This window comes from Bombus huntii, chromosome 5 (genome assembly GCF_024542735.1).
Source record: "Bombus huntii isolate Logan2020A chromosome 5, iyBomHunt1.1, whole genome shotgun sequence".
NCBI lineage: Eukaryota > Metazoa > Arthropoda > Insecta > Hymenoptera > Apidae > Bombus > Bombus huntii.
This window is the reverse complement of record NC_066242.1, coordinates 1,230,283-1,250,206: the sequence shown is the minus strand read 5'-3', so window position 1 is coordinate 1,250,206 and position 19,924 is coordinate 1,230,283. Positions and strand designations below refer to the sequence as shown.

The window sequence follows — 19,924 nt, the reverse complement described above, 5'->3', positions numbered from 1 at the left end:
GTAGTCGATATGTGATCGAGTCGGTACTGTACTACTTCAATTCCTAGGACACGAGATCTTATAATTTCGTTTGTGATGACATAATTCTTGTGCGAAATAAATATTTCTCATCACAAAATGTTTTATAGTTATATTTAAAAAGATACAAATATGGCTTTAACACAAGTTGATTCTACAGATTATACCACTAAATTTGATTGCATAGTAGAAAAACTACTTGTATTGACAAAAAGGAAGAAAAATAGTGAAACAAAGTTGATCAACAATTACCTTTATGATCTTAATAATCTTGATTACCGATATTTGACAAGTTTAAATAATGATGTAAGTTTAAACAAACAATTTAATTCATTGTAATTAATTTTTTTTAATATATAATATTTATTAAAATATGTATCAAGTAATTTAGCTTATATTAGTTGACTGTTAGTTTAAATCAAAACATAAAAACATAATATAAAAATTGCTGCTTTACTTTTCAATAACATTTTAGACAGTACAATTGCTGATTGAACAATTATGTGTTATCATTACGCCTGCAGAAACTGTTTTGATACAAAATTTTTGTAAACTATTAGTCAATATAGCTCAAAACAATATTGAGCTTCAAGAACAAACATTTATATATTGCAACGAATGGATTATAGAAGTTTTTAAATCTGCCTTACCAATTACGCATAATAATATGCTTTTAACCTTAAAAAGTTTATTAACAAATAAACAATTTGGTAATATTAATCATGTAGGTACAAATTTTTTAAAATTATTTTATATCTATAAATGAAATATTACAAATGCATAATATTTATAACAATACATATTATTTCAGTATTTGAAATTATTAATTGAAGATGATCAGTTACTAAAAAAGTATTTAAATCTATCTCATGTACAATGGTCTGAAATTCACTATAGTGCAATTAGTTGTTTAGAAGGAATTTTAATGAGCTATAATAGCACTTTCATAGCAAAAGAATTGATATATATCATTAAAGATATCACACTAGATATTGTTTCTTCTTCTTTATATTTAAATGACAATAAATATTATCATACAAAAGTGAGTAATAAATATGGAATAAAAATTAAACTGTGTAGTTTTCATTATCATTATTGGTAAATTAAATTTTTAGATATTATGTTCGTGCTTACATATTCTGCAAATAATAACAGTTAATGAAATGTTGCCACATTCCATTGATTTCATGGGAGAAATTTTGGGAGTAGTGCAAGCATTTTTATTTTACGGTCTCAAGGACTATCCTCCCATAAAACCACAGCTACTTCGTCCTGCAGTAATGAATCTTCCAGAACGAATTCATATAATTCCTAAATGTAAGAATTTGAAGAATCACAAAGCAAAAGTAAGAAAACTACCAATTAAAAAGGTTGGTACTGAAGTAAAAAATAACACTGTACCAGAATGCAAAGGAGTTAGCTTATATTCAAGTGATTCTGATACCTCAGATACTGAAAGTAATAATTCTGTCTTTATGGATTCTAAAGTAAGATTAGAATCTGTACGGTTACTGCAGGTACTCGTTGAAAATTCACCAAGTCGTGAAATATTTGGATTTTGGCCACAAATTGTTGCCACTGGATCACGAAACAATGCTAGAGTATTGACTAGAAGTATTTTAAAGGAATGTGTATCTAAAGTGAAGCAACATATGCTAAGTACACTAACAGAATTATTGATAGATGCTAAACCTTTTCTAATGCATGCAGAAGATGTCCATCATACATCTTTTATTACCTTTTTTGGCACAGTATGCCTAATGATAAAAGAATTGCATTTCACATTATGTTTGATTTTAAATGGTGAAAAAAATGTAGCTGTTTTAACCCATGGTTTAAAATGTGCTGCTGCTTTAGTTCAAGGCACACCATATACACGTTTGAAAACAGGACTTGCTACAAAATTAATGAGAAATTGTAGACCATACATATTTCACAAAGGTATTTCTATTGTTAATATACCTTCTTATTCAAAAATAAAATTTTATATTTATTATGTCTTACATAGATCCAACAGTTCGTGTTGCTGCACTGTCAGTTTTTGAAGCTATTGCTTCCTGTGATCCAGTAACCCCAGAAATATTTGAAATACTCGTAAAGCAATCTGCTGTAAACATAGCATCAGATCAACCTGTGAATATTTCAGTTAGTGACAATACAGAAGAAGATGAAGAAGGAGAAGAAGAGATAGATATTGAAGATCTAAAAAATAATTTGATAAATGAATACAATAATGAATTATTCAAAGAAACAAATATTTGTTTTTTAATTCATGTTTGTTTGGAAAATATATCAAATAAGGTATACTTACATTTTAAGCTAAAATTTTACATGAATGATATAAAGCATAGAATTTTTTTGAAAATAAATAATCATGTATCCAATTATTTAGACAATGAGTACACCTGTTCGTCTTCAATCACTAAAATTAATTGGTAGAATGGCATTTAGTACTGGAAGTCTTGTGTTTCCACATACAGAATTAATTACAATGACTTTAGTAGGAATCATACAAGATTCTGAAACACAAATAATCTTGCACTCTTGTCGGGCTCTAGAAATTATGGCTGGTTGTCTCATGAATATTGATTCAGAGGATAAAAATGTTTCAGTATTTTGGAATATTATATTTGATCCTATAACGTCCCTTCTTCAACATCCACAAACAATAATAAGAGAAGCTGCATGTGATTGTCTAGGCAGTATTAATTCTATTATATTTGCCCAACTTCAAGTGAGTATTTATATAAAAATTGTATTACTAAAATTTATTATACATACACATTTCATATAAACTTTTTTTTAGAGACAGAAAGCAGTTCTAATCATTACAATATTATTTGGCGCAGTGCATGATAAAGAAAGTGCTGTAAGAGCTGCTGGATTGCGAGCATTGGGAATGTTAGTCACATTACCTGCATTGAAAGAAGAAACTGGATTTTTAATGGATTTAGCTGATATAGTTTGTTTATCTGCTGATGATAAAAATCTTGGCGTTCGTATTAAGGGCGCCTGGGCATTAGCTAATTTATGCAATTGCCTCTCTAAAGAAACGTTAGTTATAAACATATTAAATAGTTAATTAATATCTTTTATATTTGCTTACAACTTAATTTTTTCTGTCAAAATAAAAAATCTGTCCTTGTAGAAATCACGAAGAAGTAGAACCTATTCCTTTGGAAATGTTATTACCACAAATTTATCAAGTCAGTATTAAAGCATCTAAGGACAATGATAAAGTAAAATGCAATGCTGTTCGGGCTCTTGGAAGTATTCTGTACTTATGTCCTAACAAACATATACTGAAAGACACATCATCAGGATTAGAGGCTCTTATAAATTGCGCTACTGTAGGAAACGATATGAAGGTACATAAATTAAAAGATTGTTATTGCATCAATAACTCTTTTATTGCATTATTAATTGTTATGTTAATTAAAGGTTCGTTGGAATGCATGTCGAGCTCTGGGATTAGTTTTAAGTAACAACCCAGATAATATATTACAGCCATCTTGGCGGGTATGTAATGAACAGAATGTAAATTCTTTAATTTTTTTATCATAATAAATACAATTTTATTGATTTAGTAGGATCAGGTGTTTCCTGTATTGTGTAACTTAATTTGTGATAGTCCGAATTTTAAAGTGCGTACTAATGCAGCATGGGCATTATATTCCTGTAACTCATACGGAAAGTATATTATAACTTTATGGAAGAGTCTTATCTTAGCTTTTGAAAATTCTCAGCATGTACCGAGTTACATCGAATATCCTCACCGTGACGCTCTTATTCAACAGGTAATTAAATATAAAATTATAGGTAATTACTAAATAATAAATAATATTAAATACTAAATAAATTCTAGCATAGTTCATTAAACATTAGTCTATCAATATCTTCAATATATGTTTTTAGTTATGCCTTACTCTTAGCCATGTGGCTACTTGTACAGAAGTGTCAGATTTGCAAAATCTTTGGACAGAAATAAGCGAACATGTAGATGATGTTTCGAATTATGTGAAACAGTTCCAGGTATGATTTTAATATATCAATCAATAAAAAATTAAATTGTACAGAATCAATATCTAAATATTATTATATCATTTTTACAACCTTTCCATATTTTAGGAGATCATTGTGCCTGAAAAAATGGGAGATTTAATAAAGGCAAAATCTCAATTAGAAAAATATATGAGAAGTGCTTCCTTATTGGAAGAACGAAAGATTGCTCAAGTCTTAGCAAGTATTTTTGAAAGAACTAAGAGATATGACAACCTAGATAGTGTTGTCTTAACTTAACAATTAACAAAATAATAAATTAATTGTATATTAATAATACATATTCATGTGCATCCAATATTTGAAATTCTAACAATAATTGTGCCGAAAACATACATACGTGTTTATTTACACAATATATAAACATGTACGTAAGTATATAAGCATGTATGTATATAAACGTGTAAAGATGTACATACAGAATATTAAAGCGCAGATTAAATTTATTTAACAAATATGTTCTTTGAATTTTTTTAAAAATAAAATTTATATATATAATAATATATTTTTATTACATGGCGTCTTAATTTCAATCTTATTTATCTTTGCTAAGAAATTGAATTGTTCATATTTACACATATTTCCTGCACCATTAACTTCATTCTTATTTATGTATTTACAAGAGTATTCGATTGTTTAGACTGATTCTCATCTAAATTTATAGAACTTGTATCTTTAACTTCATTACTAGATATATTTTGGGCCTCATTATCATTTTTATCTCCTGTCTCTTCTTCATCTAAACTTTCTTCATCTGAATCAGCATTTGCACTTTTGTTATGCTGTTCTACATTTCCAGTCTTCATCTTTTTATTTTGTTTCCATTTCTGTTTTTTCTTTAATCTTTTTGCTCTTTTCTTTGCAGTTATTTCCTCAGCTATTCTTTTATTTTCTTCAATCTTTCTGTGGTATTCTTCATCTAAAAGCTCCTAGTGAAAACATTACAAACATATAACAAAATTATAAAAGTTAATAATGTAAAGAAAGTAAATTATGAAAATAGCTTCAGTTACATAAATTTACATTTTATAATTATTTCTATTTTACCTTGTGACCTTTTTCTTGAATAAATTTTTGCCTTGCATATTCTTTACGCCTTAAATGTCTGTATACGTGAAATTCTCCACTACCAGCACCAGCACTGCTACCCATTACATTACGAACAAATTCTGGTACTGTAGGTGTACTTTTAGCTTTAGGCCGTTCTGGTAATATGATAGGCTTTTCCTATTGCAATAAATAAACATTTTATGATGATAATCTAGATATCCTATATACATCTAATCTTTTTTTCCTAATCTTTCTAGGTATCCTACATATGAAAAAATAAAATATTTCTGACACCCATGTTTTTAATATTCGTTAGGATTAGAATTAAAGAAAAAAGACAACTAAGATTGATTTTTTAATATTTCGATATATTTACCGGATTTTTCATTAATTTTTGAAGTTTTAAGCGTTGCAAATCAATTGCTGTCTTTGCAACAACAGGTTTTTCTTCTTCTTTTTCTTTATTTTCTGACATTATAATATATTACCAAAAAAAAAAAGAATTTTAATTCAACCAATTTTAAACTAATTCACAATTCTTGTCAAATGGTAACAGAGAGAGGTTATGTACATGATAATAAAAGTGAAATATGCAGAAAACAAAATCGATTTAATTACATCGATTCCAGATATACACAAATTTAAAAGTATAATCGTATAATTAGTCTTATAAGAAAAACTTTAAATCATAAATATATGTATTAAAAAATATTTAAAAAAATTTTAGATATTTTTGTATATTTATATCTTTGATATATGTATACATTATATTTTTAATAATGCTTCCAACTTTATTTTTAATTTTATTTTTATTATAATTTTTGTTATAAATGTTAACTTTCGTACTTTATTCATAAAATTTTGTTTGCTATATTTTTATACATGATTCTAAAAAACGTTAAGTGCTACTTTTTAATAATTACATGTACACATATAAATCACATATTTTATTTAAAGTAAAGTTTATCTTCTTAAGATTTAACTACCTATAATTAATAATTTTTATTATATTTATTTTGGCAAAATTTTATGATATATATTTATATATTACGATATATTTTTATATATTACGTAAATGATATGTTATATATTGTTATACTGAAAATACTTGTTATAAAAAAAGTAAAAATGTTTAACAAAATTTTTAGCTGTGACTACAGCAGAATTAAATTATTTTCTTTAGTGAAATTTTTCTCTTAGTGACAGTAGTAATATGTTACCAATAATTCTGAAGCGATCCAGTTGGTAGCAGTAATAGTAGCAGAAGGCTTTCAATATTGACGCACATTGACGCTTATCAAGAATCCTATAATCGCCGAAAACTGAAAAAAGATCTGCTGTCAAATTCGAAGTAATTTTCACAAAATAAAGCATATTATTATATATCTTAGGAACAATGTCAGAACCCGTAATAGATGAAAGGTAATTTTTGAGCAAGGTCTTATAGTAAATGTATTTTCAATGAATGTTCCATTTTTTTATTATATATTAAACTATTTTATAGAGTAACTGACGAAATTGAAGCACTAAAAGCGATATTGCTTGACGATGAATTAAATATAAAAGAAAATGACAGGTAGGTTTTTTTAGGGAATGTAATGTTTGTAACCTAATAAATGAACTAAATCAATTGTCATTTTGAGACTTTCAATTATTATAAATTATAGGTAATGTACCATTAGAAAATGTTATTTATGATTTAAATATTTGTTCCATTAACAAAGCATTTTAAATTTAATATTTATATATGTACTTATATAGGAAAGGAAGAAATTTTAACAATAAAGTAAAGTAATATAAAAAATATAAATAATATAAAAGAATATAATATAAGAATATTTATCTTCATACAAATGTATGAAATTGGAGGCTTAACAGATATTCCTTAATAACACTGTCAGTGTTATAATTTTATACAATATCATATATTGATTATATTAGTTATTATTTATTAGAAGTATTTTTAATTATATATATATAATATATATTATATATATATATGTAGTATTTGTAAAATAAAGAATTTGATATTTTTAATACTCTATGATTTACTTATATTTATTAATCTTTATAATAAATTCTCATTGAACCACAAACTAACTGATATTAGAGAATTTAGAAATTTATGTATTGTGAAAAATCAATGTTTTTTCAGAGGTGAACCAGAATGTATTGAAACTGTGTTATTTCCCTCAACTGGTGAAGATTCACAGTCTCAATATGTTTGTGTAACACTGATTGTTCAGTTACCTGTGGGATATCCTGATATATCACCTACTATTAGTCTCAGAAATCCCAGAGGTTTAGATGAAAATACAGTGAGGCTTATGCAATCAGATGCAGAAGCAAAATGTAAGGATTTCATAGGTCAACCAGTTATGTTTGAACTCATTGAGGTATGTATCACATATTAGAAAGTGTTCTATGAATAATAAAATATGTTGAAGTATACATTGAGCTTGTGTAAAATGTATGTACAAGAGTTATATTTAAATTTTATTATATTGCTATTCAATTTATATCAGAGTTACTTCAGGATTTTGTAGTGTTTCATTTATTATCTCCTTTAGATATTATTATGTTATATTATTGTGCTTTTGTAACTATTATTTTATTGGCTATATGCTATGTTTTGTATCTATGCGATATTATTATAACAGTTAATAAGAGAACACCTTACAAGAAGTAATCTTCCAACGGATCAGTGTGCCATATGTCTGTATGGTTTTCGGGAAGGAGATGAATTTACAAAAACTGAATGTTATCATTATTTTCATTCACACTGTTTAGCAGCACATGTTGCTGCTGCAGAACGATATTATAGAGAAGAACAAGAAAAATTGCCACAATGGCAACAAGATGCAACAAATAAATTCCAGGTATACTAATATGTAGTTATGAATATGGAACTAAACAAATTTGTGACAGTCCTAGTTACCATTAAACATAACATATTGTTTCAGGCCATATGCCCTGTGTGTAGAGAATCCATCAATTGCGATGTAGAAAGCCTATGGTCTGCTCCACCTCCAATTGATGTTGAAGCTGCTATTGATTTTTCAGTAACTGCAGAGCTGAGAGAATTACAAAAACAAATGGCAGCATTATTCTTAAGGCAACAACGGAGGGGTGGTATAATTGACTTAGAAGCCGAAGGTGTGAAAACATTGGTTAGAACAGAAGATGAGCCAGGTGCTACTACTGAAGGACCCAACCCTCCAGGAACCAGTTTAAATGCATATTCAAATCAAAATATGCAACCTGTTGATCATATGGTATGTTTATATGTTAAAAATAATGATAAAGATTGTATTGACAAACTAAATAGTAATTATATAGAACTTTTACATAAATTTTTTACTTGTTAATGAAAAAATATATAATTGATAATATGTATCTAAAGATTCTAATATTTATAATTTGTAATTTTTGTTTTTTTAATTTTAATACTTTAATAATAAAATATTTCCTTCAGCAAATGCCACAATCAAAACAGTCCTCACAGACACAAAATCATGCTCACTATCAATCAAGGCAACTACATCATAATTACCAAGGTCATAATAACCATGGCCATCGAAACAGAGGTCGTGGACGAACTCATTATCGTCGTCAATTTGACAGAGTTAGGCACACGGAATCTACTCCCAGATGACAATGGGTTCGAGATAAATTATTTACTGTCTGGTCTTCTATTTTGCTAAGTGTATACAATAATATGAACAGCATTAGTAGCATAATTGTGTATGTATTATATAATAACTGTTTAATTTCAAATCACTTTTATGTACTAAAATTATAGGTTTCATTGTTCGGCAACATTCCTGTTATAGCGGTGTATAAAATGGGATATGTTGAGACTTCCAATCCATTAAGACTCCTGAAGCCATGGTGCTCTTTTAAACGATCTACAATCGTACAAAAGTTAGTTCTTTTTTTAAATATAAATATGTATACAGAGCTGTAAGTACTGTAGCATATTACAAACAAGCAAAAGAAAGAAAAGATACCCAATCAAAATGTTATACTAAAAATATTTTATACCAGTCATTTAAAATTTAGCAGTCTCGAAGTATAAAAATAACATGTATCACTTTCAAATTAATCATTTTTACATAAATTTCATAATTTACAATACTCATTTATTAAAATTTATTAATATAAAAATTTATTAATAATATAGATTGTACTATATAACAGAGCAGACATGGATCAGTGTTTAAAGAAATACCTGTTCATTCCTTTTAAAGGAATCGAAAATTTCACTTTTGCTCTATGCATATATTCAGAAGCAATGTAAATCTTTAGAAAAAGTATGTAATGCTATTATATATCAAGTTTAACATGTGAAATATACCTTTCTCTCAAGAGTTGAGAACTTTGGTTTAATGTATAAATCAACCACTACTTCTGAAAGAACACTATTCAAAAAATAATGTGAACAACGCAAAATGTTTTCTGCAGTCATGTAGTATATACATTGAAAAAATGTAAGTCTTTGATTTTTGTAATTTATTTGTATTTTGTTTTCTTCATTTTATTTTTGAACATCTTGTTAAAAAAGAGATTTATTGTAAATATTTCTTTGTTGGGTGCAAAAGTAGGTTTTGTTAATATGTAAAAATCTTCCTTGTAATTGTGATATTTGAAAAAGAGTAATAACAAAAAATAGGAAAAAATTTTAAAGAATGAAAACATCAGATCATTCCAATTCAAATAAATTAAGATATTAATTTTATTATAATAATGTAAATTCTTCTTTATAGCAATGACATTTAGCAAAATACATTTGACATTAGTTATATATTGTTAAGGTAATTATGATCTCTAAAAATAGAATAGAAAATGCTTTTATAAACGATAAAATGTTTCAGCACATGTAAAATTACGTAAAAACGATTAATTATTTTTATTCTTTTTTAAACAAAATACAACATAAAACAATAATATTATGCATTTTTTGTAAATTATATTTTAAATAATATAAAGTAATATACTGTAAATCAATATAAAATACCTTTATTTTCACTTTGTCTCAACAAAAATGAACAAAGAACTGTCTGATTGAAAATTGTAATGAAATCTATATACCATATAGCTATTTGTTTTTTATATTATATTTTGTATATATTAAAATACTTTACCTAGTTCAATATGAGTGTAATTGGAATAATACAAAAAGTTTCTTCTAAATCTTTAATTTTCATTACAACAAAATTTTTGTTATATGAAATAAAGAAGTAAATATTTTTGTATCTTCTTGTTGAACTTACATTCCTTTAAAAAGGATGAAAATGAATGAATTAAATGTATTTCTAAAATCAGATTGAAAGAATAATATTTCTTTATTTTTAAACTTATTTTATATAATATTTATTTATACATACAAGTACCAAAGAACTTATATTTAGTTCAATACATTCAAAGTAAAACTTTGTTGTTTTCTTTATATCGATACTATATTTACCTGTGATATTTTTAAGAGAAGAAAAGTGTAATTCAATTTTCAGTACGCTTATTTTATAAATATGTATGTACATAACTTTTTATGCCAAAAATTAAAAATTGGAAGTTCAGTATGTATTTATAACTATAGAATCTTTGTAATCTTGATATATGTTTCTTACAAATGTAATAAAAATATTCAATGAAAAAATCTTTTATATATAAATTGCACTAATATTAAGCAAATATTAAATGCAATAAACAAAAAAATTTCCCATGAATAAAATTTTAATGTATGGCTAATTAAAAATAAAATGAATTATAATATAATAATATTTATAGTGTTTTCGAAATAATTAATGCAAAATATGTTACAAACAGCTTAATAAAAGACTTAATAAAACATTCAATTCTCGTTCTATAAAATCCTATATTTCATATATTTGTCTTAAGTATATATTTGTCTTCTATTATTGACCCTTTATTTATTTTATTATTTCTGAAATCTATAATTTTCTATATTATTATTGCTTAGTTGCAAAGTTAATAGCTTCTAAAACTTCTGATAAAATCCTAAGACTTCATTAGATATTGCAATTTCTATTTCATTAATCCAATGTCACTGCATTAGAACAAAGCACATTATTTACATAAAATTCTTATTTTCCCATGTTATATACCATATCACAAATGTTGCCAAAATAGTAATTTTCACTTTTTCTACTTAAAAAAAGTCATTTCATTATAATTCTTATTTATCAAGAAAAAGGTATGTAAAAAGTATTTTAAAAATATCTGTGAAGTGACTATATATATATTTATCATAAAAAAATATATATAACATTTATAATAGATATTACTTACAAATGAAAGGAATCAACGTTTATAAAATAGAATCTGACTCTTTTATTACATTCATTTTATGAAAATTAACAGATAGGATATATTATAAAAGTAACAATATAATAATTTAGCGATATGTATGTAATATTAATACATTCATATCTTTGTTTCAATCTTGAGTTAATATAATTTAGTAACAAATAAAAATAATTCTTTTTTTATTGTATTTTGTATTTAAAATTGTGCATAGCATTTTCATCTCGATTAGGAATGTATAAATTGTTAGTTTTGAAAAAAAATTTATACAAATAAATGTTCAACTTAGGATGCTTATAACAATAAAATTATAAAATTAATAATAAGTTAGTATATTTACAATTAATTTATAATCAATATTATGAATACCAGTCATTGGATATGTAATAAAATCATAAATGATTGAAAATAATTTAATACTATGTAGTATATTGTTCCTTTAGTTTATTAAGTTTTAATTTTAACTGTTCAAGTTCTGTTTGTACTGGTTTATAAAAGTCCTTACATTGCAGCAAAATATTGGAAGCTGCATCTAATAATACTGGACTGATAGATTTTGGTGAGGGAATGTCTATAGAAACAGAACTAACAATACTGTTGTCACCATATCCTTCATCAATACTTTCATCCGAAGTTTTTGCTAGTGCCTTCAATTGATCTTTCAAATCCTGTAGGATAAAACCAGTTTTAATACTAAATCTCTTGATAAAAATAAAAAGATTATGAATGAACAATTAATGTCTATGTTAAAAAGTTAATATAAAAAATTACTTTATTTCTCATTAAAACCTGTTTTAGGCATTCATGTAAAGAAACTTCCATTTTGTTTTTCTGAAACAGAATAGTTATAAGATAATTATAAGTAATCCCTCCATAATAAAGTCTTCTACTCTTATATATACATTATAAAATAACATTTTATACCATTGTGGTTAAATGTCCCTTTATTTGAATTCCATGAAGTTTATTTTCTAAACTTTTAACTTTTCGTTTTTCTTGTCTAAGTTTCCTGATTAAAGCAGTGTTAGCTTCATATGATAATGTTTTTAAACGTTTATTTTCATTTATTACATCTTGCATTGAATTCAATTTTTCCTCTGCTTCTATATTTTTTGATTTTAAAAGTTTATATTGTGCAATCATTTTAGTTAACTGTAATCGCAATTGAAAGATTGCATCTTCTATCTGACTTTGTTCCTGTTTAGAAGACAACAGAGTAGTCTGTAATGCTTCATTCTCAGATTTTAACTTTTGAATTTCAAGTTGCGTTTTACGCAATGTATCAGCAGTTTGATTTTTCTCAGTTTCACATTTCTGTATATTTTCTTCCATAGTTGTAATTAATATACGTTGCTTAGCCAAAGCATTTTCCATCAATGTTTTGGAAACTTCATTACCTAAAAGTCGTTTTTCTAATGTTTTTAACTCTGCTTTTGTATCTCTTAATTCATCTTCTGTTAATTCTAACTTTGTGGAGACATCTGGAGAACTTGATGTATTGATATCTAATGATTCTAAAATACTGTTTGATTGATTTTGTGTCTTTAAGTTTTGTACCTCATATTCCAAGTCTTGCTTTTCTTTTCTATGTTTTTGAAGAAGTTCTGTATAATCTATGTTTAATTGCTTATATCTAGCATTTATGTTTGCTATTGTTTGCTGTCTTTGCTGCAAAATTCCTTGATAAGTATCAATTTCTAATTGTAATGTTTTCTTGCTTGCTTGTAGACCATGTACTTGAGATTGATACCATTTTACAGATGCTTCTGATGCATCTAAATGATTTTTTACATCTGTTAGAGTATTTTGTAATTTTTGTTTTTCCTGAACTACTAACTGCATTTCTACATACAATTCTGTGATTTTTCCTTTAAGCCCTTCATTAGCAGCAATTCTGGCATTGAGTTCAATACGCATATTTTCTAAATCTATTCGAAGTCGCTCATTTTCTAATTCTAATAATGCAACACGTTTTGATAATTCTATATTTGAAACATCTGGTGTTGATAAGTGTCTAATATGAAATTCATCGGCCATCAATTGCAGAGAATCTGTTGATGTAACAGAATCTAACTCTCCTTTAAATGAATCAGATAAATTGTCCATTATTCCAAATTATACCGTAATTTAATGTGAATAGTGTATTTTTTCTAAGTTTTCTCTCATTAAATGCAACATATTATGAGTAGGTTGTAATCTAATTTTATAATCGAAATATATTAGTCCAGCACTGTTAACTTTGGAACATCTCGTATTTTGATAAAATATATATATCATACATACTTTATTTTGCGAAAGTATTTGGTATTCTTTTTGTTATTATATTAGTAAATATGAAGAATACTGAACATGACATATGTTAATTGTAGACTATGTATATTTGTATATATATGTTTAAATGTCACTTCATATTATATTTATATAAGAATACGACTACATACGTGTATAGTACACATGCAAATATATCCTTTACTTAAATACTTATCATCAAATATAGATATCTCAAAATTTATACAATTTGTGGAAAGAGCATAAGTATTTCATGAGAATGAACTTTATGATGGAAAATTATGGTATTATAATATTGTTGTTAGAAATGGAATCTAAAAAGTAGTATCAACTATATATGCTTTTTAATTTTAGACTCTCTAAAAGTCCACAATAATATTATAATAAAAATAATTAAAAATTACAGAAGGTAACCTATCGATTGTACAAGTGAAGATATATTAAGGCCGATTAAGATTATTCATATCATGGCGCTAGTATCGTTTTAGAGACAATTTCACAGAGACGATAATCTCAGTACTCAGTAGCGCGCATGGTCATTCAACGTCTTTGGATTAAGGGTGGGTCTGTTCTTTTGCGGGAGGGGTCGTGTAAATGAATCTAAATATAACAAACAAAAAATATTGTAATATCCACACAAAGATTTTGCTTATGCATTTTACTTGCGAAGATTAATATTGTGGGTAAAAGTGTTGATATTATATTTTTGTGTTCGATGCTTATTGACAGCGTAACGGTGACGAAAACTTCTTGGTGGATGGAGTTCTCTACGATTCGTTCTATCTTTCCCTAATTTCCAAGTCCCCCCTCCCCCCCCTCGACCCGATTCCCCATAAAGATTCAATCCCCTATACACTCTAGTCGCTCCCGTTCATGGCTGCGTGCCGGGGTGGGGGAAAACAAGCTGTATAACGACGTAAAATTCGAAGCTTGTATGCAGGAATATGTCAAGTTTAAAAATCGGTAAGCTATTGCATTTATTTGTTTTCTTTTCTCAGTAATAGAGCGATAAATTATTTTATAGTATTTCATAAATAATAAAGAGAACGGCTGAATTGAAACTCGTGCTAGTTGTTGCCCCTTTGCATTCAACACGCTTCTACATTGCTTTTGTAGTATGGTAGGCAAGAAGGCAATGAACGATATTCTATATACTGTGCTTCGAAAGTTACCACATTCTCGTTCAAGGTTTGCGTGAAGGGGATCAGAAAATAATTGTCACAATTCTTGTGTATACGCGTTCTGCTGCGTATGTAAATATTTCACAATGGGCGGCACATTCGCCTGTTTTATCGAATCTATCGGTTATAACTAGAGTGCGGATGTTTATGCATTTCAGATATGTTAGAATATGTAAATGAAATATACAAAATATAGAAATATAAAATGTATCACCTGTATGCAAAAAACATGTAAAATATGCAATAATATTCTATAATAATGGAATCGTTGTTAACTATACACTATGATTATAATTCGCAGTACATAGTTAATTAGATCTTTAGTAATTGAAACTGATTTATAATTTAACATATATTCATTGTTTCACATGACACAACATTAACACTACATCATAAAATTTGTAATATAGTTGATAAAATAAATTTTGTACACACTACCATATGTTTTTCAAGAAGGAATATGCAAAACATGAAATATATAGAATATGCAAAATGAATAATATATGCTTAATATTGCCTAGAGATAAACAAATCCATAGCTCACTTTATTGTCAATTTTCCATGAAAATTTGCATAAATATCTGCAATCTCCTTATAACAACTGTCAAATTTTATGATGTTGAAAGCTATGGTTAAAATAACATTACATTTGTTTATATTTTAATCTTTCCATATAAGCTTTATCTGTAATAATTTAAGTTTTGCAGTTATTTTTGATATTTTGATTTTCTTTTCCAAATTTATTAATTATCTTTTGCATCATATTTTCTTCATAAAAGATTTTAATAATAATGCAATATTTTGCGTGTTTCTGTTAGGTATATTCTACTTTATAATACATTGTAGTTAGCATGAATGTTTAATGTTCTCTTTATCAATATTTTCTAAAAGATATTTTATTATATATTTCATTTTGTATATAAATTCTATTATTAAAAGTATATATCAATAATATTAAAATATATTTAATTTATGATTGTATTTAAAGTACATATATAATTTATATACATTTTTAGCATCGAAGTTTAGTATAGTTTAACATTTCTTGAATATATTTCGTTTAAGAAAAGTTTTAACTTTAAACTGATCTTTATCATTTTTATTTTATATTCTGTATCTCCTATTCTGTAATTATATAATTATATATATATTGACATTTATAAATAATATTGCATTAATAATATATATAATATATAATTAATAATTTTCATTGCTTTATATTAATTTATAGTTGTCTTTATTACTTTTAAAGTCGATAATTTGATAACTTTTATATAAAAAGCAAAGTAGACTTTATTCAAAGAAAATAATTGCATGTATTTTATATCTGTTCTTTATAAATACTTTAGTTTATTATTTATATATAAAATTTTACATAATATCTTTGAAAAACTCAAAAATATATGTGTTTGTATATTACATAAAATTTACTAATTATAAAATATATATCGAGAGCATTTAATTTAGCAGCTATTAGTTATATTAACAAAATTACAGAAATAATACTAATATAAAATAACTCTCAGTATGCTACTTAATAAATAAATGTCTTTTTTCCTTTTTTGGTAAATTATATATATATATTTTTAAGTAAACTTACAATAAAATTAAGTAATAATGTAGTATAATATTTTTCTGATAGTATATCTAAATATTGTATTTTACAATATATATGATGTCAAGTTAATGATTGTTTCATTTTTTTCTAAAGTGTTGGTAATGCACTTGCTTGCCCTACCCTTGAGAACGATGGACTCTGAGCAAAGAAATCAGCAGGTATATCAACACTAAACAAAAAGCTAAAGAATGAATGCCTGCTGCACTCACGCTGCCGACACAGAACAAGCAGATTTAACATTTATGCAAATAGTGTGTGAGTAGCAGCTACTCACGCCACACTCAGACGTATATATCCATTTTCGCACATGGCAGCCATGAAGCATGGTACGTTTTATTCTTGTATGCTTTGCTTTGTATGTAAATTTGTTTAAATGTCTATATTACTATAGTTTATTAAAAAAGAATTAATTGATATACCTTTAAACTATATTTCTAAACATATATTCATTATATTTGAAAACATATGATAATAATGAATTACCAAAAAAAATTAAATAACATTTTACATAAATATATGTATGAAATATGTTATATAATGTTTTTCAGTTTCAATACAACTAACAAATTATACTTGCTGACAGATATTAAAATCTTATATGTGTAGTATTTTAAATAAATTAAAGTAATTTATAAAAAGGAATTGTAAAAATATATAAAAGGCATAATATAAATAAATTCCAAACACAAATGTATTCTTTATTTTACATTTCACATTATTTTGTAACAAATTGCTTTAAATAGTTTATCTAAAATTAATATTTTAGTATATTATAATTGGAGATTATTAAGAGATAACAGTTATCTGCACTATTAATGTATTTTGTAATCTAAGGATTAGTTAATTTAGTAGATTCTGTATATATTAGATATTTTATCTTCTGAATCTAAGTAATTATGTTTCCCATTTTCAATTGTTATTATTATTATTAATAAATATATTATGTGGTATATATATATTAATATATAAACAATTTATGTCTTATTTAATTTTTATACTTAAGTGTTAAAATAAATATCCAAATTTTAATTCTGTGATCTGATTTTTCTAAAAGCTTTTTTTACAATAACTTTAAATTTGAATTAGGATTATTATAATCAAATTTTTATATTTCAATTGAAAATATATAATATTTAAAAAATTCATTATTGTGACAATTTTCAGGCAAGACAAGTCAAGACGACGTATGCTATGTTGTCGCCAAATACGACTATGGAGCACAAGGTGCTCAGGAGTTAGATTTACGGAAAAATGAACGATACTTGCTTCTCGATGATTCAAAACACTGGTGGAGAGTACAAAGTGCGAGAGGACAAGCTGGCTATGTGCCAAGTAACTATGTCAAGAAGGAAAAGCCATCTCTTTTTGACAGTATTAAAAAGAAAGTCAAAAAGGGCTCTGGCTCAAAAACTCTACCATCCAGTAATTCACCATCCAGAGCCGTAGAATCTCCTATTATGGCTAGGCGTTTACCTGCTGATCCAAGTGAAGCAATAGGTACAGCAGTTGTCAAGTACAATTACCAAGCACAACAAGCAGATGAATTGTCACTCGTCAAAGGCACTAGAATCTTAATATTAGAAAAAAGTAATGATGGTTGGTGGAGGGGTCAAAGTGGTACACAAGCAGGATGGTTTCCATCAAATTATACTCACGAAGAAGGAGATGCAGATGATACACTTCATACGTATGCAATGGCAGAAAATGTTCTTGATATTGTTGTTGCACTTTATTCATTTTCTTCCAACAATGATCAAGAATTATCCTTTGAGAAAGGTGATCGTTTGGAAATCCTTGACCGTCCACCAGCAGATCCTGAATGGTATAAAGCAAGAAACAGTCAAGGTCAAATAGGTCTAGTGCCACGTAATTATCTTCAAGAATTGAGTGAATATTTGACACAACCATATCGTGAGAGAGGAATGACAAGTAGTGAGATTAGTACAGGAGACTCCCTTGAAAGAAGGCCAGATCCTGGTGATAGACCACATCTTGTTGGAAAACCTTGGTACTATGGTAGCATTTCACGTTCGCAATGTGACACGTTATTGAATCAACATGGTCATGATGGTGACTTTTTAATTAGAGATAGTGAAACTAATGTAAGTACAAATAAAGATAATTTAATTAATACGATTCTTATATATTTAAATTAGTTTATTTGAAATATCATCTTGCTGATAATAACAAACAATACATTATGATAATCTTTTAAATATAATAAAATGTTTAATTTAAATTATGCAATAAACATTAAATAAAAATATTATAACATTTATATAGGTGGGAGATTATTCAGTATCTTTAAAAGCTCCAGGACGTAACAAACACTTTAGGGTACATGTGGAAGGAGCGTTATATTGTATTGGTCAAAGAAAATTCCATACACTAGACCAATTAGTAGACCATTATCAACGAGCGCCTATTTATACTAACAAGCAGGGTGAGAAATTGTATTTGGTGCGCCCATTGCCAAAAGGCAACCCCAGTAGTAATGGTTGCTAGGTAAATTCGTGCCATGAAAGAGCGGTCCATGCGCTTTCGAATGTATCTTTAAGATACGCAATGCCTGCCTAGTAATATCAATATCACACATCTCGTATGTTTATACATAACAATTAATATAATTGGTGAACTCGTATATTAGTGTTTCTTGATTGTTTGTCCATTTACACTGATAAATAATTTATTACTCTAAGTAATTACCACCAACAGTTCTTATCATTCATTGGAGCTTCCATACTATTTAGCAAACAAAGCTAAGAGAAACGAAACATTTGTACGGCAGCTATATGACAATTGACTAGTTGACACAAGGCTTCTCTTTATATCCATATGTAATTGTAAAACACGACCGATCATGTTATTACAATTAATAATATATTTACAACTACACGTAATGTAGACTGCAAATATAATGATCAAATAACGGTTAATTATCATGCAATTATGACCGGTTAAGTGGATCTCTACTCTGAATCTATTGGTATTGAATTATGACAAAGACTAAGTGTTCATTTGTGATTTTGTATTTATTAGAAATTTTTAAGTAAATAAACTATATTTAAGTGTGCATCAGGTAAAATGTAGTTGTTTTTCAATCCTTTATTTATTATGCGTATAATTATTACGGCATATTTTTAAAAATTAAATTTTCTCTGCTGTATTTACATAGTAGATATATTTTCACCGATAAACATGATTTAATTTAGAAATATTTAAAAATTTTGTTCCTAATATTTAAAATATGTACATGTTTTATTATATTAAAATTAAACGGATTTTTATATATGTACAAATTTTACATATACAAACATAATTTATAACAAGACACAGTGAAATGAAATTAAATTGAATTGTATCAAGGGATGACTTTACTAGACAT

At 26.5% G+C, this 19,924-nt stretch overlaps 5 protein-coding genes across 12 annotated transcripts; 3 read left to right on the top strand and 2 right to left on the bottom strand.

The window, feature by feature from the left end:
* Window positions 1-2: 2 nt before the first annotated feature.
* Window positions 3-4,582, top strand: LOC126865728 (HEAT repeat-containing protein 6). 3 transcript variants are annotated; one of them, XM_050618573.1, is made up of 13 exons: window positions 3-324; window positions 494-742; window positions 830-1,060; window positions 1,134-1,388; window positions 1,536-1,959; window positions 2,027-2,319; window positions 2,411-2,752; window positions 2,825-3,072; window positions 3,167-3,386; window positions 3,460-3,537; window positions 3,609-3,815; window positions 3,934-4,050; window positions 4,147-4,582. In XM_050618573.1, the coding sequence occupies exons 1-13, from the start codon at window positions 151-153 to the stop codon at window positions 4,315-4,317; spliced, it is 3,009 nt and encodes a 1,002-aa protein (XP_050474530.1). In that variant the 5' UTR covers window positions 3-150; the 3' UTR covers window positions 4,318-4,582. The 3 variants fall into 3 exon arrangements, with proteins under 3 accessions (XP_050474530.1, XP_050474529.1, XP_050474531.1); XM_050618572.1 differs by having other exon boundaries at window positions 1,134-1,959; XM_050618574.1 differs by lacking the exons at window positions 3,934-4,050; window positions 4,147-4,582 and having other exon boundaries at window positions 1,134-1,959; window positions 3,606-3,748.
* Window positions 4,501-5,863, bottom strand: LOC126865741 (PRKR-interacting protein 1 homolog). Its single transcript, XM_050618600.1, has 3 exons — window positions 5,504-5,863; window positions 5,125-5,304; window positions 4,501-5,006 (listed from the first exon to the last, which is right to left on the bottom strand). The coding sequence occupies exons 1-3, from the start codon at window positions 5,600-5,602 to the stop codon at window positions 4,686-4,688; spliced, it is 600 nt and encodes a 199-aa protein (XP_050474557.1). The 5' UTR covers window positions 5,603-5,863; the 3' UTR covers window positions 4,501-4,685.
* Window positions 5,864-6,220: 357 nt separating this feature from the next.
* On the top strand, window positions 6,221-10,222 carry LOC126865740 (E3 ubiquitin-protein ligase RNF25). 3 transcript variants are annotated; one of them, XM_050618599.1, is made up of 7 exons: window positions 6,221-6,549; window positions 6,632-6,703; window positions 7,283-7,523; window positions 7,788-8,006; window positions 8,091-8,402; window positions 8,603-8,788; window positions 8,930-10,222. In XM_050618599.1, the coding sequence occupies exons 1-6, from the start codon at window positions 6,524-6,526 to the stop codon at window positions 8,780-8,782; spliced, it is 1,050 nt and encodes a 349-aa protein (XP_050474556.1). In that variant the 5' UTR covers window positions 6,221-6,523; the 3' UTR covers window positions 8,783-8,788; window positions 8,930-10,222. The 3 variants fall into 3 exon arrangements, 2 of the variants coding, with proteins under 2 accessions (XP_050474556.1, XP_050474555.1); XR_007689643.1 differs by having other exon boundaries at window positions 6,222-6,549; window positions 8,603-8,871; XM_050618598.1 differs by having other exon boundaries at window positions 6,222-6,549; window positions 8,603-10,222.
* Window positions 10,223-10,448: 226 nt separating this feature from the next.
* LOC126865733 (uncharacterized) lies at window positions 10,449-14,087 on the bottom strand. Of its 2 annotated transcripts, XM_050618581.1 has the most exons (4): window positions 13,304-13,497; window positions 12,376-13,226; window positions 12,223-12,282; window positions 10,449-12,119 (listed from the first exon to the last, which is right to left on the bottom strand). In XM_050618581.1, exons 1-4 carry the CDS (start codon window positions 13,350-13,352, stop codon window positions 11,871-11,873), a joined length of 1,209 nt encoding a protein of 402 aa, XP_050474538.1. In that variant the 5' UTR covers window positions 13,353-13,497; the 3' UTR covers window positions 10,449-11,870. The 2 variants fall into 2 exon arrangements, with proteins under 2 accessions (XP_050474538.1, XP_050474537.1); XM_050618580.1 differs by having other exon boundaries at window positions 12,376-14,087.
* A 205-nt stretch (window positions 14,088-14,292) lies between these two features.
* Window positions 14,293-19,624, top strand: LOC126865739 (cytoplasmic protein NCK1). 3 transcript variants are annotated; one of them, XM_050618595.1, is made up of 4 exons: window positions 14,295-14,703; window positions 16,633-16,865; window positions 17,704-18,641; window positions 18,823-19,624. In XM_050618595.1, exons 2-4 carry the CDS (start codon window positions 16,847-16,849, stop codon window positions 19,042-19,044), a joined length of 1,179 nt encoding a protein of 392 aa, XP_050474552.1. In that variant the 5' UTR covers window positions 14,295-14,703; window positions 16,633-16,846; the 3' UTR covers window positions 19,045-19,624. The 3 variants fall into 3 exon arrangements, with proteins under 3 accessions (XP_050474553.1, XP_050474552.1, XP_050474554.1); XM_050618597.1 differs by lacking the exon at window positions 14,295-14,703 and adding an exon at window positions 14,757-14,989; XM_050618596.1 differs by lacking the exon at window positions 16,633-16,865 and having other exon boundaries at window positions 14,293-14,703.
* The last annotated feature ends 300 nt before the right edge of the window (window positions 19,625-19,924 follow it).